The 25,349-nt window shown below is 41.1% G+C and overlaps 1 protein-coding gene across 2 annotated transcripts in view; it reads left to right on the forward strand.

Moving 5' to 3' along the window:
* The window catches only part of cep112 (centrosomal protein 112), a 132,259-nt gene that overhangs the window by 160 nt on the left and 106,750 nt on the right, over positions 1-25,349 (forward strand). The window contains exons 2-8 of one of the 2 annotated variants that reach the window (XM_042505151.1): positions 297-402; positions 1,160-1,350; positions 1,637-1,800; positions 11,438-11,522; positions 14,045-14,122; positions 18,752-18,799; positions 18,914-19,000. In XM_042505151.1, the coding sequence (XP_042361085.1) occupies positions 303-402; positions 1,160-1,350; positions 1,637-1,800; positions 11,438-11,522; positions 14,045-14,122; positions 18,752-18,799; positions 18,914-19,000 (753 nt within the window). In that variant the 5' untranslated portion in view covers positions 297-302. The remainder of the gene's footprint in view (positions 1-296; positions 403-1,159; positions 1,351-1,636; positions 1,801-11,437; positions 11,523-14,044; positions 14,123-18,751; positions 18,800-18,913; positions 19,001-25,349) is intronic. The other variant, XM_042505152.1, reaches the window with a different exon arrangement.

Below are 25,349 nucleotides of genomic sequence, written 5' to 3' on the forward strand. Positions count from 1 at the left end.
CCCGCGAGCGTTTTACTGCTAGCTTTAGCTTCTTTGCTAATGCCTCTCTCTCCCTTAGGTTAGCTAGTTTGTGAACACTGTTTAGTTGTGTGGATGTCACGTTATGTTATGCTAACATTACGTGACACGGCGTTAATCTACCTGTTTCTTATACCTAGCTACATCTCCTCCACTCTGTTTTGAAGCTAAGAGAACAAATCAGCAACAAGCACTCCATGTAGCTAGCTAACACAGTCAACGCTAGCAAAACGCCTACGTTTTTATTAAGCGTTGTGTCCCTTTATTTACCTCCCCAGGACACTATGAGCAAACGCGAGGACTCATGGGACAAGCTGGACACTGAGTTTGACCATTTTCTGCTGGACATGAAGCCATATGTCCTTAAACATCCAAACAAGACAGGCAAGATTACATTTCACCTCTCTTTGCTGTACTAAACGTAGTTTAAATATTACTTATGTAGCGAACTTGACTGCTGGCTCTCTTTTGGGGTTTTCTCATAGGAAAGGCTAAGGCAAGTTACAAAGCACATTTCGGCAGCTAGGCATTTCAAATTGCTCAGCATAAAAAATTAAAGCATAATTAAAGAGCGAGAGTAAAGAAAAGTAAAACAAGGTAAAGGGAAAAAAGTATAAAATACAAAAATAAAAGTTACAGTGCAGTATAAGAAATTGATAAAAATTCTATGTAATAAGAGTCTTATGTCTTGACTTAAAAATAACTGTGAGTTGCAGCAGATCTGTAGTTTTCGGGGAGTCAGTTCCAGATGTGACAAAAAATGAAAAATTATGTATATTTAGTCTTGAGTCAGGGTCCACAAAGCAGATCAGTGCCAGAAGACCTGAGAAGTCTGGATGGTTCATACTGTAGCAAAAGGTCAGGAATGTATTTGGGCCCTTAACCATGCAGTGCTTTATAAACCAATAAACGAATTTTGAAATTCTCGGAGAGACAGGAAGCCAGTGTGAAGACTACAGAACTGGAGTAATGTGATCTACTGTTTTATACTACTCTTATCAAAGTAATATTATTAGACAACTCCCAGAAAGAAATAGAATGAAATAAAATAAAGTTAAAGTTGAAAGTAACCAACAAAATTAAGTTAATAACCTGTGACATCCCTTGTTGTCCTCTCCCTCCTTTCTGCCATTGACCTCAGAACGCCAGCGATGTGCCGTATGGATAAAGAAGCTGTGTGACCCCACCATATGTGGTTCAGGTCTGATAGGTCGAAAGAATCGCAACATGCATGCCCGTTTACTCCTTCACATGCTCAAAAGAGGGGTCCTGGAGAGGCCTTTCAACAGCAAACCAGAGCCTGGCAGCCTCAAGACACTCCCCACCTACATGGTAAGAATGACTGCTTCATGATATTATAAATATTGCTGTGGTGCTATTTATTGGTGGCAGGACTAACCAACTTCACTTGTAGTATCATGAATGCATATATGCTCTCGAAGTCCAGTTAAACAAAGAGAGACTTTTTGAGGCAACATACAAAAAGTCAGTTATGAAAGATTTTAGCTTGAATCTTAATTCAGTTCCAACCCATTAAATATCATTGCGATGGATTGCAAATACAGAGAGAATTGATTAACCCAACCTTCACCTCCTGTCTTTTAATTTTCGCGTCTAGTCCATCTACTTTGATGAGCCACTGACCGGTCGATCTGCAGAGCAGAGCAATGCAGGTCTGCCTGATTGGGTGACGGGAGAGCTGGGTGGCTACACTGATGACAGTTTGACTGCCAGTCTGCTGAAGGACAAAACCAGTTCCACACCTATTGCAGCTCGTCACAGGTACTATTCCACTGTACATTACTTCATTTACATGTATATATTTACTTTGCATTTAAAGATGCCATGGTGGCGCAGTGGCTAGCTCTGTCGCCTCACAGGAATAGAGTTGAAGGTTCAAGTTTGTGGGTGACGCCGTGTTAGAGTGGGTTTTCTCTGTTTTTTTCCCCCACAGTCTAAAGGCATGCAGGATAGTTTACTGGTGACTTAAAATTGCCACTAGGTGTGAATTTCAATGTGAATGGTTGACTGTTCTTATGTATCAGCCCTGTGATAGTCTGGCGACCGGTCCAGGGTGTACTCTTGCACCCTTGTGCAACCCTTAAGAAGATAAGTAGTTACAGAAGTAGTTAAGGGTGGATGGATTTTAAAAACTTCCCTTGATAAAACTTGCTCATGACAATAATTACATGTTGTTGTTTTTTCAAACTCCATATAAATACATGATAACATGGCAAGCCTAATCACTTTAATGTGCTGGTGCATGGTAATGCATGTTGCATGTAAACTAAAAACTGATTAGAGCCAAATTTATTGTACAATTACTGGATGTGTACACAAGTCTGCAAATTTGAGATCTCCAGTTTGGCACTGCATAATTAAACATAGGTGTATTATTTACCAAACTATTACGCCTACGAAGCTTTAATACTCGTATTTGTTGGACTAAACATTTCTTTGCTCTTACCACTCTTGCACTGGTCAGCTTTGCCTGCTGTATGCCTAATGTAGTTTCATTTTCTTCTTCTGGCCACAGTCATGACAATATTCAGCGAGTTGTGAGATGTGGATTTGAACAGTTGTTTTCCTCCGACCTCTCACATTCGGCTAGATGTTTTATTTTAGTGGTCACACCATGTTCAGTGTCAGTTATGCCTCATTCAGACCAGCACAGTGACATTTGTCAAATATGCCTCAGGGGTCTTTCCAAGTGAGTTAACACGCATCTGCCGACCCTCCTCCTCCTCCGTGTCAGTGTCCTACCAGGGTCGGACGCTGGTTAGAGGCTGCCTGGCTTTGTTGAACTGGTATAACTACTTGAAATGGAAATCAATTAAATGATACAGGTGTTTAAATGGCGGCTGACCAACTCAACTAAATAAAATCTTAAATGCAGACAGAAATGGAAATCAAAGTTTTAGAAGTGTATTTCACTACACTGCAGACTAAAGAGGGTGACAGCTGTCTCATAAGATTTGTTCCAAGGGATTTTATATCATCTGTCAGTTATCTGTAGATTGGCAAAATAACTTTTCTAAGTGGGACATACTCTTGTTTATTTCTTGAAGAGTTCACTTATAAAAATGGCTGTGAAGGGTTCTGGCGCCCATCTTTTTTGAAATGCCTCAAATTTCACAGATGAAAGTCAAATATGGGCATTCTTGTGTGGTTTTATGTTCCTGAACAAATATAGTTCTTGAAAAGAAAGCTCTCGCCTTGTTCCAGCTGATGACTTAACAACGAAGAAACTTTTTTGGTCAGATATAGAAGATCCCGAATATAACACATAAGATATTTATCCAAGTGCTCTGTGTTGATGTTCTTTTATCAGACTGAAAACTTGGCTGTGAAGCTGGATACACGCGGCTTTCGTGACTGATCGCCCATTGTAGTTGCTCAGCAGCGCTATCTGAAAAGCCAAAGACGTTGCCAAGTTCTTGCATCAGTCTGCTTTAGCTGTCCATTCTGACTTTTCAAAGAGATGCACTTCAAAACAGCATGAGAGGATGAGGAACCTCTAGTATTCTCTATCCATCTTTCTGTTATTCTCGTCTTTACACTTTCCCAGTTGTTGAACCTGAGGTCTAACCCCCACGGAGGAGAGCGGGAAAGCAGAGAATGAGGCTCGGTTGCTAATTAGCTTGTTTCTTAAATAGTTTGATTTTTTTTCTGTACAAGCATCAGCTAAACACCTCAAACATAAATAAATCTATCTATATTTATTCATTTATATATTTATTTCGGTTCTTATACTGCATGATGAAAATACGACTGAATCTTGATGTACTTCACAGGGACGCGTGCTCAAAGCAAATAAACACATAATCATTTATACACACATGTGAAATCCCTCAACATGCCTCCCTAAATCATCACTCATCCTAGTTTGCTCAGAGATGTTTCCTCTGACTGCAGGCAGTTCAGGCGCTTGACAAAGTGATGTTAGTAATGGCTCAGGGTTTTTCATTCCAATTAACAAGGAAAGGCAAATCAGAGCCCAGTGGCTTGATATGCTCATTAGCATAATAAAAAGAGAGCACTGTAAGTGTAGTAAAGAGAGCTTAATATCCACTAGGGCACTTTGTAAGAAAGAGTACAGGCCCTCTGCTGCCATATGTAATTCAGATTTTACTGTCGGGGGTGTTAGAATATTTGATCCTTAAAAACTCATCATTAGGGCTTGTCTTTAAATATTTGTCACACTTTAACCTACATCGTCTAACCCGTGTCTGACTAGCAGAGCACATTTTTATTCTGTGTTTTGAGTTGTAACTTAACACTAACTAAAAAGAAAAGAGAAAATGAAGTACATTTGACAATGCCTGCATACTTAAATCACTTCCTTATTGAGCGTCAAAGAGTATAGTTCGGTACACAATTATGGCATAATTTTTTTTTTTTAGTTTATCGTTTGAGCGCAATGATTGATTGTTTAGTCATTCACTATTAAATTTATCACCCACTAATTTAATTGTTGATAAATTGGTTTGAGTAATTTTTTTAAAGAAAAATGAACAAAAATTCTCTGATTCCAGATTCTCAAATGGATACTAAACTGATTTCAAACCAGCTTTGTATCACAACAATGTGGGAAGAGTGAAGGGCTGAACCTGACTCAAAATGATGCCAGTCGTATTGGATTTGGCTGTTCAATACAAATATTTGATGATTATTTAGGTTTTTTTTTACAGAGTTTTCAAGTCTGAACTTGCTTGCTCATGTCATATAGTAAACAAGCTAACAGCGCTTATGACGGATTGTAAATGTGCAACAACATTTTTTGCAGACATTAGGTACATTTTTTAAAAAGAAAGTCCTTATCCTGTTAACTTGAATCATCAGAGTCAAAGAGCACACACAAAAAGTACAATGCAGCCCTCTTAATGAAAAGACCATCCTCCTAGCGGTAAAATGCTTCTTTAGATATGAATATTTTCTTGTTTCTTTACACGTGTATGACAGTAAACTGAACATCTTTGGGCTGTTGGAAAATAAAAGACATTTGAGGATGTTATTTGGGGCTTTAGGAAATATTGATTGACATTTTTTTTGCCATTTTATGACATTTTATGAACCAAACAAGTAATCAGTTAATCAAGAAAATAACTAACAGATTAATTGACATTGAAAATGGGTTTATAGCCCTAATTTATTGATGATGTTTGGTTTCATAAACATGTTTGGATCAATTAATCAGATTCAACGTAAGCTGTCGTTGCCAACTAGACTTTATTTTATCTAAAAGTGAGGGTTTTTTACATTGTTATTGACATGTTTACAGAGCTGTAACTTACATTACAAGTGATTTGAAGCTACATTCAGTAAGGCTCAGCCCTTCCTGGACAGAGATAGAGAGGATAGAGAGGTTTTGTGGGGCGCAGACTGCTGAGTACCGTAGTGTCTGATTGGGATAAGACCATGAAAGACGCTCAGATCACAGGCTAACGTCCTGATGGAGAAAATTAGCCCGGCCAAGAGTCCTTTTATGTGTCTCTCTCATTTAGATAAGATTAAATGGAAGGAACTCCTCTGACTCCCTATGATGTGGCAACGTTTGATCTCTGTCTCGCTCGCCATTAGTCAGGTGATGGGCAGGGCTTCTTTTAGCTCGTGAAATGGTCCAATTCAAGTTTCAAGATCTGAAGGCAAAGTTGGGATGATTCTCTGATGTTTTGAGATGTTACTTCAGTTTCACACAGAAGTGGATGTGCTGTAGTATATGTGTGTGTGTGTTTGCGCGCGCGCGTGCGTGTGTGTGTGTGTGTGCGCGTGTGTGTTGTTTAACAGATACATGATCTAACCTCATTAGTCCAAATGCCCTGAGCGAATTCCTCCATGCATTCCACTGTTGCTGTGCTATTCCTATTTTAGCCACAAGATGGAGCCACTGCTTTGTCTATAGCACTGATTCAGACAGAGGAATGCTGTGGGAAAGCAGATGAGGGTCAGACCCAGCGAGGGTCAGAAAATTGTACAAAACAACTTTGGTGATTAGCCAACATGTCCTCTCTGTCTTCGTATGCCACCTCTATCTCAAAGGAGACAGTTAATGGTAGACACAAGAGAACATTAAGGGCGTGTGTTGTTTTTGATATGTGAACTTGGTTATCAGCACTGCTGGTGTCAGGTTCACAGCCAAAGTTTAGTTTTGGCTTTATCTATTTCTAAGCTACATCTAAGCTACATTTTCACTAGCTCCCCTTTCAGGCCTTTTTCCCCTCATTTTTCTCTCCTTGTTTTCCTCCTGTCTCCTCTGACTTCTGTCTTGCATGTGTGTATGCTTTTCATCCACATATGAAAACTTTTAGCCCCCCTTTCTCCCCTCCCTCCTCTACTTTTTTTTCTGGTTAAGTGTGACAATAACACTGTCCTTGCAGTTCATGTAGTCAGCCATTGAAGCTGGTACAAACGCTTCACATCTCTTGCTCACAGGCTGGAGTGTCTCCTCTGATCTTGCCTCCAGGTGGTGTTGGGTTATGGTGGAAAGAGTGCAGGGGGCAGAGGGATGTTTGTGTCCCAAGGTCAGACTGCCTTCCTGAGGGTGCCCGAGGGCTGAGACCTGGGCCCACTGGCTCTGCACCTGGAGGTCAGGCCAGGGTATGGATGTCAGGCTGCTTTAATCAGCCAAGCTGCAGCTTCTGAGGCTCTACATGGTGTTCTCATTTTCATCTGTGTGTGTGCACGTGTGCATATATATGTGTGTGTGTGCTCTGGCCATACTTGCCACTGCTTTGATCTCTGGGCCTCAGACTCCAGACACATCTGATTCAATTATCCTCATCCACCTGTTGACTTAGAGGCCCAAGATTGCAAAGCTTGGCCCCCTTATCCAAGTTTCATGGCTGCATGTGTTTGTGCATGTGCATGTAGGTGTGTGTGTGTGTGTGTGTGTCTGTCTGTCTGTGTGTCTTTGTCTGTGTGCACATGCACAGACAAATAAGTATCTGGAGAGAGGGAGTGAGTGAATACACAAAAGCTGAAATCTGCAGGGTTTTATTTGAATTTTTTGATCATGATTAACTATGAATTAGGCATACAACAATACATTATATTTCTACAGTTTTATTGCAAAAGTAATGTCTTGGCCTTTTCCGGTGGTAGTTATTTTTAAATTTTAGTTTGCCGATTTTCAACCAGCTTTGTATCAAAACAGTGTGGGTGGTGTGCATAACTGAACTTTGGTAACCCTCCCTTCATCTAACCAATGCCGTAATATCAGCTCTCTCCCTCGCAAAACTCTGCTGGATTAGATATTCTACGTCATCAGCAGGAGTTCCCCAGGCTCTCTGGCTTTTTCTTGAAGTACAGGTTGTACTTTTGCATTTTTGTGTTGCCTGCTCCCGTAAGAATATAGAAGCAGATCAAGAAACAGACAATCCCTCTCCCTATCTCTCAAACTCTGACTGAAATCTGATCAAATGTTTAAACTCGGCAACGTTAAAACTGCCTATTTTCATTCCTAGAATGTTTTGAGAAACATATGCTAATGCTCTTTTTAGTTGTAATAGCGAGAGTTTGTGAACAGGACATGGGCACCATACTGCTTCCTGCCCAGTGAAAACAGAAGCCAAGAAACTAAGATCAAATGGTTAAAATAAGCAGTGCTGATCAAATATAAACTGATTCTGTTACTGTTATGCATATTTCCTGCCTCAGGTGTTTCCAGAAACCTGTTTTAGCTTACTGTTTAACTGTGATCTGAGATGGTTTGTTACCAGCCAGTCACCATTGTGTCACATAGGCGAGGCTTGCGTTACATCACCCACCAGCTGGTGTGGTGCTGTGCGTTCTAGTAGTTGTAGTTTTTCTACCTTTTGAGCAAAGGCATTGTTTTTCTTTGTTTTCTCTGGTCATGTTGCACCAATTTCAAAAGCATTTGCGTGTTTTTTCTGCATACGGCTCAGTTTTATATGAGGATCCTCTTTATATCGGTGCAATTCTTTTATAAGGACATCTGTCCATCACAGTTCAGTTATTGGTACCCTCCCAACTTATGAGTACTTTGACTGATGGTGCTCAGTATAATTAATGCATTTATAACACATTATATACAAAACATGATATGGCACTTAGAGGCATCCTGCTGTGTAAATGGACATCACGCTGCCCCATGACAACAACTGTACTTATATGGATAACGTGATTATTCCATGCCAAAGATGCAGGTCAAATTCAGTAATTATCTCCTCACAGTCAGCCAGCCGTCCTTTCTGTGTGTTAAAAAAGTTTTCTCCGCTCTGTCGATGGGAAACAAACAGAGTGGCTTAGACTGAGCTACACAACACCATGCTGGCTAATCTACCTCTTTTGCGTTCTTGCCAGCAAGGGACGGAGCTACACCATGATTATTATGAAGAGTAAATAACATTGGAGATATTACTGGAGCTTCTTAAGGAGCACTGACAGGACGGGTGTGGTGTTTGTTTGGGTGCTGAGTTCAAATATCCACAATCTTCAAGAATTGCTGACTCCACCTTTAATATACAGGGCTCCAGAACTCGGAGCATCTGTAAGTTAAGATAGGACAAGTAGTTGGGATATTTTTCTCTCATGAGGCCCCTAGATCTCAGAGCCTGTATCGCGGCTTTGTTTTAATATGATTAATTCATTTAAGAGTGTGCAGTGGCCTGACGAATTGTAATGTCCACTCTTGAGTTTCAAAAATAGAAAAAAATCTTTCTATACCAGAAGCAATTCCTAAAATCATGGTTATATCCTATTCTATCTAAGACCTCAAATCTTATCTTAAGAAGTCCTTACCAAAACTTAAAATTCAATTCTGCTGCATCCTGCCTGTATCTGCTATATGTCTACAATGTTCAGGTAGGCCACTTGAGATGAACAAGCCATAATATCAACTGCTCTCAGCTTTCACTGCCTCTGTAGCTTTGACAAAACATAGATGGGCAAAAATTTGGAAAGTTTTCTTCTCAATAGTCATCGTTGCCATAGAAATCAAGCAACTATGCTGCTGCCACTGCTGGCTGTTATTGATAATTGAGCACAGGGTCTATGTCGTCTTAATTTTGGATTCCTAGCTTTGGAAATCCTTAAATCAAGCTGGGTCTGTGATATCTAAATTCCTATCCTAACATAAAATTGGATTTTTTTTCCTGAATACAGTTGGCAAACATGTTTCTGTAATACTAACAATCTAACTAACAAAATGTCAAATGCCCTAAACTGAGATAAGACTTAAGTTTCTGTAATGAGGCTCCAGAATCTTGTTTACCGAAATCCCTTTGACATGGTCACTGACAGTAAATGTATTATTATGTGACAGAGATAAGGCTGAGTTTAGTTTAGCAAAGCTTTCTTTAATCAGGATCCATCATTGAGATCAAAATCTCTCTCACAAGAGAGCCGTGAGACAGGGTTCCCACAGTCACGAAATTCTATGAAATGTTGTGGAATTTAAAATACTATTTTCCAGGCTTGGAAATGGTTAGGAATGCAGAGAATGTTTTGAGTATACATTGTTTTGGTTTTTATTATACACGTATAGATTTCTGGAGAGGCCATATCTGGCCAGGGACAGGGAAAGCCTAATGATGGAACATGACAGCAATAAAGCTTAATTCATCAAGGTACCGCCTACTTTTAGGATTAAGGAAGGTCGCAAAACAATTATTATACATGTTTATAAGATAAACATTTGTTTAGCAAGATATAATTGCATAAAATAATATTCCAGTCACACTTAACATTGCATTAACTTCTATCTTTAGCTGGGGTGGGGAACCTCCGGCCTCCAGGCAGTGTGCGGCCCAATTCTAGAAATAAATTAAACAAAACATGTCGACAGCAATTACTTTTCTGATAACACTGATGGCCTTGCATGTCTCCGACTCCGAGTCCGGTTCAGGGTCAGTGTACACAACACATGAGGTTACGTGCCATTACGCGTTTTCCAGGAGAAATGTACAAATGACTATTTTTTTGTTGAAGTAAAAGGTGAGACACTTTGCCTAGTTTGTGGTGTGGTGCTGGCAGTGATGAAAAAGGCCAATCTGGAGCATTATTACAGCTCGAAACATGCTAAGCTGGACGAGTTGAAAGGACAAATGCGTATTGATAAAATAAACAGTCTTCGTTGGAGTTGAAATGCTGCTAAAATAAGAAAAGTTCAACATCACAACACGACAATTCAGTAATCGCTAATTTAAGTGGTCACCAATAATATTAAGAAAATGTCAGCAAGAGGAACATATATATCCCTCAGAGAAAAGACGTAGACTAGATACAAACATACAGTCTGAATGTGATTTCAAATGCTTTTTTATCAAATAAAGATGAATCCACACAGGAGTCCATTAATAGAAGTCTTTTAAATGAATACAACATATTAACATCACTGGTAAACATCAGTGTTCAAGCAGCACCGACTGTCAGCAAACAACAGAATATTCTATTAAAGAAAAAAACAGACATTTCAGGAACGCAGCAATAATTTAGTCAGCCTTGCGCTCTTTGCTTAATGCTGTAAATACACTACAAGGCAGAATATGTATTAAACTATGATAACATTTACTCAGTCAGCTGAGGGAGGTATTGATATCACATTGGTTTTGTAAGGGTGTTCCCTAAGTTAGGTGATTTGAAGTAGAAGATACAAATTACAAAGTTGACTTGCACAGATATCTGTCCCATTTCATATTCAGCTGTCTTTCCAGAAACCTCACAGCGATGGTGCTTTTAACCACGAGATAAAGCTTCCTGTGACAAATGAGGGTCAAAAGTCTCTATATCAGGAATGTTAAAGAAAAGAAATAATGGGTGAGTTAAAAGTGTGAAACAGTGCCCTCTGGAATGCAATTTGATGTCTGCATTAGATGACAGTGATATTTTTTCTTCTTTATTGTTGTCCTACATCCCTACGTCCCTGTCTCCTGTCACATCTTCATTCGATTAGCATTAGAGGGCCATTAGTGCCTCATGTGCCTACGCTTAATGAGATAGTGAGCTCAGCTATGCCTTTGTGTGTGTGTGTGTGCGAGACAGTGTAGCGAGAATCTAAAGTGCAATCTAAAAGTAAGCCACTTTGTGTGCCAGTGAATATAAGCAGTATCCTGTGAAGCTGCTTGTTTAAGCCATGATGGACATGATGAGAGACAATGATTGAGGTGAATGATTATAAAAGGATCGTACAAGCCATAGACTGGTGCCCTGTGGGCTGTCCATGGAAACAAAGTGATGTATAGCAGCAGAGACGTTTATTGTTCAGATGGGATGAAATGCAGACCACAAACCATGCAACCAATGCCAGATGTTGATCTGTGTAAATAGCGAGGCAAGCTGCCTACGCAGGCACATTCATACGCAAACAGAGGGACAAAAGCAGACTCCAGAGACGTGCACACGCACACACACACATTGTACTGTAGGTTCACATCTCGCTCTTCTGTTTCTTTCTTTACAGGAGAAGGCTGTACGAGGAAAAGACCCCATTAAGACCAGTTTCTTCCAGTCCACACAGCCAGTCACCCAGACATGATGCCAGGACGGTTAGTTTATCACCATATTTCAGACTGTCAACACACACCTCTGGACTTCCCTGACATTCTTATCTTAAGATTCAGCAAGTTGGGTTTTTCAGATTTATAGGTAGCTGTGATGACACATTGAAATATTAACAGCGATACCCGTTGGTGCCAATACAAACAGCAGCCACAATGTTTTGCTTTCGTCTTTCATGTGGACCAATTTGGAAATTCCTGAACTAATTTCCCCATGATGCCGGAGGAAATTCCCTGAGCTCAGAAGTTGCCGATTCAAGCAACAAAAACGGAGCTAATGGTCGTGATCACAATACATCTGAAAGTACCACGCACTCAGCTGCCAATTTATTAGGTGCACCAAACTGAAACTCACGTCTGGAAAATTTAGAACGTTTCAGTTTGTTGCAACTGTGTTAGAGAGGTGTTGATTCAACTTCATGGTTATTTTGGAGCATGTAGCTGGTGGTGCTGTTGAATCATATTGCATTTTACGGAGAGGTGTTTTTTCTAAATTTTTGATAAAATTAGGGCTTACATAATATTGAAGACAGTTCTCAGTATAACCAAACACAATACAACAGCATCAAAAATTGCAATTCAATGATCACACAGTTGAATCAACATTTCTCTAATACAATCAATAAAATCATCAATAAATGATTGAAATGAATAATTGAATAATTATTATAATAATTATCAATAAAGCTCATAAGTCAAATGATTTGATCACCTCAACCAAAAAGATCACAGTATTTAAACCGTCAAGAAGAACACAACAACAATATCAAAACTGTGTTTAAAAAGAAAAAAAAAACAAAACAAATAGATAAATGTAAATATCTGTAACCATCTAAGTGCAGCTAAGTTTACTTTAAAGTGGCTCCAGTAACACAGCTAAAACATGGTTTATTAACAAGAACGTGAACAAAAGTGTAAAATTGGGCATAATAATAACTGTCAATGTTCATATACAAAACATCTGTTTTTTGCCTGTCACCATTATTAACCTAAGCACTTCTACATTGCATAAATTAGCCTAGCAGCTAGCTGACTTTTTCTTTTCTCATAGCTTGTATTATCAGAAGTTTGTCTTTCTCACTGTTGGTTTAAGCTACAGCATCTTCTGACAGGAAAACAGGGTTGAGTTTCAGCCTGCATGCATGTTTTCCAGCCTAACATTGTTGAAACATACAAGTAAAAGAGAGCAACAAGTCAGCGGAGAGATGCGCAGACAGTTTTTTTGGGTTTCCTGAGTATCTATCTCATAACAGCGCTGTTTGTATATATGCCTGTGCTTTGTCTGTTGACCTGACTTTCCTCCAATATCCAAAATATTTCCATACTGCTGATTTATAACCAGGAAGGGAGTAAATATTCTCATTTTCTATTTCTTGGCTGCTTTTCATATTCTTGCTGTTGCTGTGTGACGGTGACACAGACGTGCCATGGCAATATATAGTTATGGATCTATGTTTTCACTCTAAATTTATGATCCCTGAAAACATGTGTTGATTCACATCGATGAATTGTTTGAAGCTGATGAGATGTATGTTTTTAAGGTGTACATTTTGTCATCAAACCTTCATGGATAAAAAACTTATTGCACAACTACTAGTATATCTGTGGCCAAAACTCTCTGAGGCCATTCATACTTATCAGTGTTGAACACAATACGTTGAATTCCTGGTGCGATACAGAGACTGTGACATGCTGCTTTGAACAGCCAGTGACCTGCATACTCAGCATTCCTAGATATTGAAATAAAACGTTTACTGTGTTTGTTCGAGGGTGAGGCTCTGGGACCTTAATGCCTTTTTAATCAGACGGGGCATTTAATCCTGAGCTATTCATTCAACGATTTCTCTGTGTCAGTGCAGTTCCACTGAGGTACACCCAAGGTCCACACTCCAGCAGATCCTAATCAAATTCAACAACATCTCTCCTTTCTTTATCGCTCTCTTAACTTTATTAGATATTTCCCCCCATTTCAACCTTTCTGCCCAACCTCGACTTGAGTAAACTGATCTTGTATCAACAGAACCCCTGGAAGCATTCAAATTATACTGTATAAAACAAATCCGGAGGCCCGTTGTAACAAAAGGCAGGGGAAAACAAGGATGACAGGCGGTTTAGCTACATGTGCCCCTCTTGTGGAATTTACTGCGTGACGGAAATGATGTGGAACTGCCAAACATCTGGAGTGCTGTATGTGAGAGGGAGGAGAGTGAGGGGAGCAAAGGGTGGAGAGACGGAGATAACCAGGGAGTAGAAAGCTGTTAGTATGGGAGGAGAACACATGTGGGCGTTCTGTATATCTGGAAGCTTTTAAAGAACCCTTTTGTTGTTGCCAAGAGTGGAATTATATTGTGTAAAAATGATAACCTCCATCACTGTCTGCTGTTCACTTCCTCAGGCCAAACTGCCAATCAGAGGAATAATTTCAATTCCCTCCTCTAATTTATAACACTTAATTCCCATTTTGTTTCTTCTGTTTACACACTCTAACACTTGCCCCTTTTACTCCTCAGGTGGATGCAGGGCTAAGGGCTGATTTGTCTCCCGATGACAGTGACCTGGAGGCTCGTCTCAACAGCTGGAACCTGGGGGTGAGTCCAGGGGCATGCCTTGAGCTCCTTGGTTACATGCAGCTTTGCAGTCATTGTGCTGCAGCTCATCCTCAGTGACAGTGAACCTGATCGCCTGAGCTCAGAGAACATCTAAATCAATAGTGCAGTGATGCTGAGCTATATTGCCTACACACTAGGGCGGGGTTTCCCTACTTGATACCTTTTAGGCTAATGAACAAAATAACCTGGCACCAAGCAGTTTTAAAACATCTTGGAATGTCCTTACTCCCTGCTGGATCTGCCACCTTTTTGTTGCTGCCACCTTTGGAGCTGCTCCTCTTGGTGAACAGACGAGATCACCAAGTTTAACATCTGCCTGGTTAGCACAAGCTAACACGGCAGCAGCTAACATCCAACATTGTGCTGTTAAACGGTCTCAATAAACTCACACCGAAACGACTCAGCTCAGTTAGACCCTTTAGTAACTGTTAGCACAGATGGTAATGTTACAACCCGCATCTTGTGTATGTCCCTTTTTTAAGTCACTATGTGTCATCTCTCTAGATTTAGATGTTTTTGTGAGTCCGTGAACACAGGTGGAGCTTGTCATGAGCTCTGATTTTTTCCTCAGCAGCACTTTTGCAGTTTGAGTCACAGGGTCAATTCAAGTCAAGTTTATTTATATAGTACATTTCATATGACAGGCATAGACTCAATGTGAATAGAGGGGGTGGATAATTTTCAATCCTGTCAGAGCTGATAAGATCGATGGATGAGAACAGCAGCTGCTGCAGAGGGAGTGAAAGCAACTTTTAGACCCAGTGCAATGAACGGTTAAATTTCTTTTACAGCACCTGGCGTTCTACTGCTCCATCTGTACCCAGAGTGAGCTCTGTCCTCAGTGAATAACCAAATGGTGTGCATATTCAAAGGGGCCGTACATATGCCGTGTCTTTGGGTTGGATTCTTCTCTTGTTTCCGTCCTGTGCCAACTTTCATGAGTACGGAGGCCGGTTGCGTCTGAGGTTGCTAAGTGACCATAACCAGCACCGCATCATAGCTCTCCTAACAGAAATCCTTAGTGCAGAGCAGATCTTTTTCTAGTGTGTATTGGGCCTGAAATATAGTGTGTGGGGGAGATGTAAAGCTCATGATATCCCTGCAATAAAATGATCAGCTTCTGCTCCTTATATTTATGGAGGAAAGGAGAGATATCTGCCAGATGTAATTGTTTCTTCGTCACATGATATGCAGTGTGCACTGCCGTGTTCCTAAAGTTGAACTCTGTTCACCTCGGGGCACGGCTGTTACGCCCTGAAAAACAGGCGCTTGGGGACGTGTGTGTGTAGCAGTGGAGTGGCTTATGAGTGTGGCTTAAGAATGAGGCTTGCGAGCATGCCCGCCGTGCGTCTCCATTGACAACAATAGAATTGTGCGTGCAAAAGGTGCGTCATGTGTACGGCCCCTAACAGTGCCTCTCTTGAACAGTCCACCTCTAAAAATATATAATCTATACCTGGCGGCAGATGTTTTTACATGGTGGGCCACACATTAAAATTAAAGTGTGGTAAACACATGACCACTACAGCCTGTCTTTGTTGGAGCGTACCAAGATGCCACCAAAACTTTGATATTATGGCAAAACTACATGCCACTCAATTCACATTACGGGTATCGGATAAAGAACTCTACTGGTATTGTTATCACCTTAAAGGTGCTGGTGTTTTAAATTTTTCAGGCCCAGCCCTTCTACAAGCTTCTGCCAAACAAAGGGTGTAAAATCCCGTTCACCTGTGTCCTCTTGAAACCACTTCCTTTAGGCTGTTTATTACTGTTGTAGGATGTGAGGGTGGGACGAGGAGTGGGAGAGGGGTTGTGTAAACTGAGCATGTGAAGATGTGTGCGCCTCTCTTATCTGCTCTGTCTGGAGTGCACCAGGCCAAGGCTTGATAAGCACTCTGCCCTCATGCCTTTTATTCCCTTATTTATTCCCTATCTCCTCACCTGCATGACCCAAAGTCTCTCTTTTTCTTTTGCTTGTCGCCTCTGTCCTCTTTCCCGCATTACTCACACAGTGATATTTCCTATAGAACAGCCCTTCTCTGTCTGTTTGTTCTTCTCTTTCTCTAACAGTTTCTCTCTGTTCTACAATCATATCTTTCAAGCTCTTTCTGGCACTTTTTCCCCTCTGTCTGCGTGTCCATCTCCCTTTCTCCAACTCTCTCCATGTTCTCTCTTCCTCTCTCTTTCAAAACTCGGGTAATCTGAGGTATCTATCAGCAGACGTGAAGCCGTGTACTGCTCAACTCTGCACTCGTCTGTGTTGAGACGCTGATAAGAGGCATTGCTTGGCAACGCTCCCCCAAGCCTGCATCTTTCAAATCAACAGATGTTCCTTCACGCACGCACACACACACACACACACACACACACACACACACACACACACACACACACACACACACACACACACACACACACAAAACCCCTTCAAGTTTACAGAAGTTTTATAGATGCACTGCTTCAAAGCGGCCATAAATTTCAGCACAGCCAAGCGTCACTCTATCTAGAACATCTTTAGCTCTGCTTTAGATGTTCTGAAGCAGTCTTCATCAGTTTTTTCATTCACCTCTAATGTAATAAAGTTTGTGTAGTCAGCATGGTGACCATACTGGACAGTAGACAGCAGATTGCTTCAGACTAAGATAGGAGTTCCTTGAAGAGACATAAAACCTGAGTCAGCTGGACCACCATCTGTTTCATCTTTCGGTTAGTCTGTGGCTTATGAGCTACAGCAACTTGTCAGATCTCTAATGGGAATTGAATGTTACAGTAGGTGCAGCAAAAACTGACCTGCTGTTGAGGGAGAAAAAAGCATGCAAATAAGAGAAAATTGCATAAAAATCTTTTTTTTCATACAGATTTCAAGGGTAGTCTACTCCCCTCCACTTGGCCCTCCATTGTCTGTGGTAAAATGGGTGTGCTGACGGCTTGCTCAACGCTAGTCCGAAACTAGGAAGCCATCAATCACTGTATGTTTGTTTGGCTGTAGAGCCAGGCCTTGTGATGTGGAGTGTTGTTCCTCTTCTGCGTCCGTCCATCCATCCACGTCAGGTTCCAATGACACAGGACGCCGTGCCAGCTGCGAGGCTGGACAAACATGTGCACACAGGAGCATGTGTGTGGGCATGCAGAATGAGAGTGTGCGCACAGGCATATACGTGTGCACCAAATCCAAGTTTAGTATCACGCTGTGCCAGCATTACACCACAGCATTTAGTCTACACGTCTTCCTTGCCCTGTGGGCCGTGCTCAATCAAATCTGATGACTAGCTGTCTGCGGGTATAAAAAGAAATCCCATTCTTGTTTTGAGTCTGGGCACTACTTTAGAAGGATATTGATTGATTCATCACTTGGTAAATATGGATTTTTTTTTTAGACAGTGCCAAATTTAAGTAGCAATTCATCACACATCATGGCACGCACCATTGATGCTGTTCTGCGCAGACTGTGTTGAGTAAATTCGTCTCTCTCTGTGTGCATGTTACAGTTTACAGTAAATCTGATTGTAGTGAATCTGGATGTCTTCTTTTGTTGAGAGCTTGTAGTATGTCAGCAACAAAATGTCTGACCTGTTTTTACCTGCATCACGACTAAGTTGGGAAGCAGAGCTGCTTTCATTTCACCTGTCACCCGCTCACCCTGAAGCAACAGATTGTGACTGTATCCTCGTACAGTAGATGTAACTATTTTAGTCTCGAGCTTTGAGGTTCTTTCAGTTTCTCTTCTCTCATCCTCTATTCATTCTGGATCAGCTTCGTGTGGGTTGTGCCACCTCACAACATTAAATCCTTTTTTTGGGGGGTTTTTACCACTGAATGAGTCCCAGTCTACACTCCTCCTCCTCCTCCTTCTCTGACTCTTCCTCCGCGTTCTCCTCCTTCATCCCTATGTTGAAGCGATTAGAACTGTTTACTGGGCGTCGTTGCTGTCATTTCCACAGTCAGCCCCACGGCTTTGAAAGGCCGTGATCTTGCCGCTAGTTAGCAGCCCCTATAGACAGCCTCAGTGCATGAGAAAGAACCTGTATGATAGTGCGAGTTCACAAGAAAATAATGAGGTCATAAACAAACATCAAATAACGCAAGGAAAATAGCAAGTTGTTAACATAAAGATTTTAAGAGTCACAGTTTGTGAGTCATATTGATGTAATGCTGCAGAGTCATTTGAAATGTGCATTCAGGTAGTTTAGCAGCCCACTCATTTTTTTCCCATCTCTTGTGTCTCACACTGGAATCAAAGGACATGCCGTGTCAGTGTTTGGCAAGGACGTATACATATTTGTCTCCATGTGACGGTAAACGGACCGAGGATAGCTTACAGATTAGTGGTCCTGAGTGTTGACAAAAGAGCCGTGTTGGGACAGCAAAGAGGGGCTGAGAGCGGAAACAGAGCCGGCCACACACACAATGCCTTGATGTAGCCCGACGCTTTCTGTCTTTCTAAACAGACAAGAGTTGACGGAAGAGACTCCAGCCACAGAATCATGCTTTTGATGTGTTTTCCACATTGTTTATGACAAACTGAGGGTGGAGGTTAAAGTCTGGTAGTGGTAAGACTTTGTTAGGAGAAGAAGAGGTCTAAAGTTTTTCTATTTACTCTTCCAGATTGAAAACCCGAGGTATTTGCGAGAGAACCCTATTCCCTTGTCTCCGGTAAGTTGCCAAGAGGTCTTGTGTTTTTTTTTTTATTCTTATGTAGAAAATAGTGCTGTCTTTTAACTCCTTAGTCACCTCATCACCTAATCTTGCTCCTCTTTATCTCTGTAGATTTTCAAATCAAGCTTTGGGAGGAACAGCACCTTGGCTGATGATCAGGGCCCACAGCCCGCACAGACCAAGGAGGTATACACCACAGTAAGAGCCCTTAGCAGCACCTGAAAGCTTTTATGTGTGATAAATATCAGAATTCTTCAATAATTTTCTTTGTGTATCCAAAGGCAGTACATGATATTTTAAAGACTGCCCTTTTTGTCCATTCCAGTAAGCCTAAACCCTCGCCACTCTCTATTCAGTACGTTCAGTATTTGTATAGAAGCAAGTGCTGAACGCATACAGAAGTTAAAGCTCCCTTGACTGCTTTATGGCCCCCATGGCCATGTACATACATCTTTGTGCATAGTTTGTATTGTTGAAATGGCCGAGGCGAGCGTTCCTCTTAGAAGACAAAAATAATGCCGGCTCCCAGTGATGACAGTTTTTTCCTTATGTGGATTTAAGCTGAAAATCCCATTCTGAAAGCATGCTTTGAAGTCCCCTCTGCCCCTCCCCACTTCTCCCAAACCACCACTCACCCCCCCCGCCACCCCCACCCCACCATCGGCCTTTACCCGCACTGTTAAATATAAAACTGAGCATGACTTGGCTGTAATAGCCGTTGCTTTTCATGTCTGCTTGGGGAAAGCGCTCCAGTCAGTTAGATGGGCTTCACCAGTAAAGGGCAGAGAATGGAGGGAGAAAGGGTAGGAAAAAAAGGAAAGGATATGAGACATGACGGACAACAATGGTCTTGCTTATTGTCCTGTCAGAACAAAGATTTGTTTGTGATTCACATGTGTGGACACACACGTACTCCCCCATACACATCTACCCAGTTAGTAAGCCTACCAGGTACCTGTGGGCTGATAGTGAATGCAGCAACACCAATACGAAAACATTAAAGTAACGTCCCATGCTGTTTGATCCTGCCTCAGACTAGCTGACTGGCTACATACAGCGGTGTGTGGTGGGAATATAAATTTATCACATCTCAGGAGACCATATTTATCCTCCGCACCAACTTTACTTTGATATACACAGAGTTACAAGTTTATTAGTTACACCAATACAATCCACAGTAATGCAATCCAATCCAAAGGGCCTGCAATAAATTGGGGAAATCTTAGAATGTTAAGCTCATGTTAAAACTGAGTCGGAAGGTTTCGGTCATTTTTGTTGCTGTAGTTAATGGTATTTTTTATATTTGAGAGTTAAGAATATCTTGTCCCCATCTTTGTAGTTGGTACATCCCCTTAAATAAGAATGTAAAGTTTTAAGAAAGAGTCTGTAGGAAACAGAACTGACCTATCATTTCCACTGAGAATGCTCTCAGTATGGGAACCAGTTTAGGAAAGTCACAGAGAGGCACCGGGAGGGACGCGTTGGTAAATGAGAGAAATGGTGCCGAGCTGAAGTTAATTTCCACATGGTGCCTAGGTTTGTGCCGTTTGCCAACTGTAGCCAATCTATTCCCTTTTATGTTGTATTCTACCACAGATGAAGGTTTCTTGACATAAATAGAGTGAAAATTAAGCTGCAGGGTAATATATATATAAAGAGACTATTGACAGATATAGTTTGTATGTCGTGGCCTTACCTTCTATACCTCCAAGGCTTCTGGAAGTTACTGCCAGCTTAGGATGTCCCAAGAACCGATACTTTGGTACAGTACAGTTTGGTTTTTGAGAATTTTAGAATTTCACTGGTATTGGTATCAGCCACTAAATTTCTACCTAAAGAACAGTTACCTCAACGTTTCATCTAGTCATTATCAGATCCAAATTTCAAGTTGTCCAATACTTTGGTTTATGACCTGTGAATCAAAATATCCTATTAGTCACATGCAGAACCTTGTCTTGAACTCTGCAGTGTTGCCCCAGTACTTCTCTGATACCTATTGTGAGGTTCTGGAAATTCCCTTTTGACTCTACCTTCTGCACACAGAGGAATCATAATAGGCCTGTGGATCATGACATGCCACTGTAAATCCCCTTTTTCTCTTAGTTTTTATCATTTAAGATGTGCCCTCCGATCATGTGTCTTAAGTCACCATTAGCAATTAAAAGTGTGTTAGGTGGATTTCAGGAACTCTGAACCCCACAAGTTGCAGCTGTTACCACACACCCACACAGTATTTTCCCTATAGAAGTGACTTGAGTCACCAATCCCACCTTAACTATATCATCTTCAATAGCCACGTTAAGCTTTCCTGCAGAACCATTGAAGCCCTTTCCAACCCTGCCATTGCGTGGCTGTCTGGGCCCAGACTAGGAAATCACAGTGACATCACTTCCCGTTAATCCCCAAAGCCTAGTTGAAAATTTACCCAGGTTTAAAGCGTTATACACGCCACATGTCATTAAGCTGGCTGCAGCTTAACGAACATCTCAGCTTTCACACCGAAGTCATCCTCCCGCTAAGCTACCGACTGCATTGATAAGAATGCTGACTGCTCTTTTCCTGTGGAACAATGAGTGGCAGCTGAGAAACTTCACCGCAAGCAGACATCGCCTTGAGTCACTTTGCTTATACAGTGTGTTTGCTTTTGGGTGAGTTGTGGAAAATGTCTGGCAGGAGCAGTGAAGTCCTGCTAATCCATCAGCACACCCTAGCAGTGCTCAGCATTATGAGGGCTGGGTCTTTATTTGGAAATTCAATTAAATGGTGATGGATGAGTCAGGTTTAGCCATAGGCCCGAGTTGTGTGATTGCAGAAGAAGATACTGACAGGCTGATTAAAGCGCCCCAGCTTTCTTTTTAAAGTCTGCATGTGTGCATGTCTTCAAACTAACCCCTCGATACCTGACCTGAGGGATCGTTGGCAGCAGGCATAGCAATGTAGATGAGTCTGTTAATGTCAAGCAGTCGCACTCTAATGGTCACAAGCCCCTGACTAGGGATCAGACCCCTTTGCTTTTTGTTGCCATAATGATGCGGTCTCCTTAATCCAAGGATCCTCTGGGATGGAGCTTGAGCTCTCAGCCTGTGATTTAGAGGGCCATAGCCTTTCTTATCTGAACGTTTTTCAAAGCTAAAAAAGAGCAAGCTAGTGAGCCTTAGTAGTTAAAAGGGGACCAGTTCTTTCGTTTGGCTTTCAAGATGGTGCTTCAGGCTGAGAGACACGAGGGACCAACAGTGTTCCATAATGATAAAGTTACTGTTTCAAGTATTTCTGTCCTCTCTACTTGATTCTTATGTTCTTGATGTGTTCATATTAGCAATTTTGAGTGTACTTACTCTGTGTTCAGAGCTACTTTTCTCTAAAACTGAGAATTTTTTGCACATGTCAAAGATTCATTTGTAGCCTAAGTTTTTTTTATCCACCCTTGCTATCTGGACAGACTACAGTAAATTAACTTCTTGTCAGAGTGTGGAAATGAGATCTAGCTGCTCCTCAGTAGATAGCAGAACGCTGCATACCGACTATCCTCGAGCATCTGTGTTTACCGAGGATGAAAAACGTACCAGGACATTGTACATCTCAGGCAAGACGAAGGAGATGCTCAAACGCAACCTTGCTTTGTGGAGCCCAAACAGTTAGCAGACGATTTGTGAACACATCCCTCTGAGGAAAAAGGCCTTGACCCCCGCGCCGCTTTTGAAAAAGCAACTGTTTCCGTCTTCTCCTTGCATTCCTTCTCTCATATGCCCCCACCGCTGCTGCCGCCGCCACCCCCCCCTCCCCTTCTTCTCTCCCACCCTCTCATCCTTTCAAGAGCGGAGTGTCAAAAAACATGGCATCTTACAGCGCTCGCTACAACTCTGAAGAAGAGAAGAGGGAAAAAAGCTGTACCACCCAGTCGGGCTGATTGAAGGCATCTCAGACGCCTTAGGTGTACGACATTCCTCCTCCTCCTTCCTTCACTGACGCCTTTATAAACAAGTTTCAAACGCCCCTGATCTAGTTTGACAAACTTTCTCCAAAGAGCATTTGAAGAGAGGATGAGAAAGTGACACCCCCACATGTGCTTTTTTTTTTTTTTTTTTTGGGCACCAGCAGAATCAGGTCTCCACTTACTCTTCTGCTTTTCAATCACTGCCATCTTTCTCCCTCTCTGTCTTTCTCTCACTTTCGTTTGCTTTTTCCTTTCTACTCTGACAGGTCTCCTGTGGTCGCCTCAATTGCACAAGAAATGGTGGTAAATCAAGAAAAAAAAGACAGAACAAAGACAAAACACTTAACAGAGCTTTGTCAAGGATACAGTGTATAAATGTAGCTGAAGAGCAATAATGAGGAGAGGCATCTAGGAGGCAATTTTATGCGTCGTAGTTGGACTTTTATTTATTTTTACTCAGAATGATCTTCCAAAGTAAAGTGCTGACATCTTAACAAAATCTGAACTCTTTTCAACCCCAACACGAGTTCAGATTTTTTCTCAAACACCCAGTTTGCTGATGATGTCTGTATTGTATTGTATTGTATCGATATATACATATACACTTAACCATACTGCCATTGCATCATATTTTCATTCAGGCCATCATCACAGCTGCTCCCCCTTTGATTTTTACCAAGAGAAGGTCTAATGTGGTTTGATGGTGCCAAGCAATGCCGTGGGAATTTTCTACTTAATTGTTTTGATGACTAGAACAAACGAGAGCTAGCCTCGGGATGTTGTTAACCACTGACATGTTCACACACACAGCCACACTTTCAAAGGAAGAACATTGTCACCCTGCTCCAGGGTTGATTAGCACACCCGAACAGACAGTGACTAAACATGAGTACTGACATCAAAGCAGATGGCCAGTCATCTTTCTGTCAAAGGTTCTCTTTGTGCGTCCATGTGTTGTGTGTTTGTGAGCGAGACATCTTGTGTGTGATTTGTGGCAAACTAACTAGAAAAAGTCACCAGAGAAAGCTGTGGAAAAAGATATTTTAAGAAGGAACTGTGACTTACAAAAGACCGTATGTTAACACTAAAGGAAATGAAAATAGCAGCAAAAAGTCATGTAAAATTAGCTGGAAATAATACAATACATGTAGTTTGCAAAAGAAGCATAAAAAGTGCATTTTAAAGGGGTGTGCCATCTAAATAAAGTATCACAATTTGATATTTCTATGGCAGAGCAAAGTTTGGTCAATATTTGTGAGAATAAGTTACTCTCTCAAAGCCAGAAACCAGAGAAGTAAGTCTCCAGCTTGTGATGTCAGCATGCATAAAGTCTGGAGCTTTTCTATATACAACAAATGATGCTGCTCCTTTTTATACCAAATGAGTTTAATCTTTCGTAGTGTTCTCAGTTCTGAACAAGAAAAAGTACCAGCATACTTACATCATTCCCCTGGATGCACTCAGTTTCATCTATAACATATATCTCAATTCACTGTCTATTGAGTAGCCCCAGTCAAATAAACTGCGCTCAACTTTACCACACTAAAGACTACGTGGCTTCAAGCTTTGATAATGAGGCAATCATACATTGCAAGTGAAACAAAGCTCCAGTGATTGGCTGCAAACAAATAGCCTTTTTATAGATCTGGGTAGAAAAAGGATTAAATGTGGGTAGCACTTGACTGGAGAACTTTTTACATTATTTGGTACTGGGTTGTATCGGACTATGGCTTAAAGGTAGTGAGGACTGATAACCAGCCCTAATGAGTGTTATGTTAAAGACAGGGTTCTCATGGCCACGGACAACTTGAAAAAGTCATGGAATTTCACAGTCTTGCTTTCTAGGCCTGGGAAGGTCATGGAATTTATGAAATCCTTGAAAATTTGATGAAAGTCGTGGAATTTTATTCTACGTAATAATGATAAATTTTTACAGTAATCACTCGTGGATAAACTGCCATATGCTGTTACATAATGGCAAATTTATTTTTTGTAGCTGTTTATGTAAAGTAGCTCAAATCTGCCTTGATGCGTGACAGTGTTTTACTATCACGTATGTTTTTTATTATCTGCCTGTGTTACGTGTTACATCTTTCTCCATGTATGTGGGAGTGGTCATGGAAATTTATTTTTTTGATCTATGGAAAGTCATAGTAAAGTTTTGGAACTTTGTCCATGAAAATGTGGAAACCCTATGAAGATGATAGTGATTCAACCAAGACTAGGCAATTATTGTTACAGTCAACAGCCAATGACTGCCCCACCTGCAGGCCACAAAATAAGGACCTGCATTCAAATCTCTTAAAGGATAAACCCCTTTTATTTTACATAAAAACATATTCTTTCTCTTTCGCACACCCACAAACAAAAGCTTGCATTTCTGCCCCACAAGTTGTAAGGCTCTGAGAATAGAAAATATGTAAAAATAATATGTCTACTGTGGCTGTCCTCCACTAAAGAAAGTATTAGCTGACAGTTAGTCACAGTATTCCTTATCAAGTACACCAAAAAAAACAAACTGTCATTTAGTATTACTGTCTTTCTGCAGAAAAAGGGAACACCTTTCAAAGACCAAGCCATATTTGTGAATAACATTGTCACGGCAGATGTGAT

Source organism: Plectropomus leopardus, chromosome 17 (genome assembly GCF_008729295.1).
Source record: "Plectropomus leopardus isolate mb chromosome 17, YSFRI_Pleo_2.0, whole genome shotgun sequence".
In the NCBI taxonomy this organism is placed as follows: Eukaryota; Metazoa; Chordata; class Actinopteri; order Perciformes; family Serranidae; genus Plectropomus; species Plectropomus leopardus.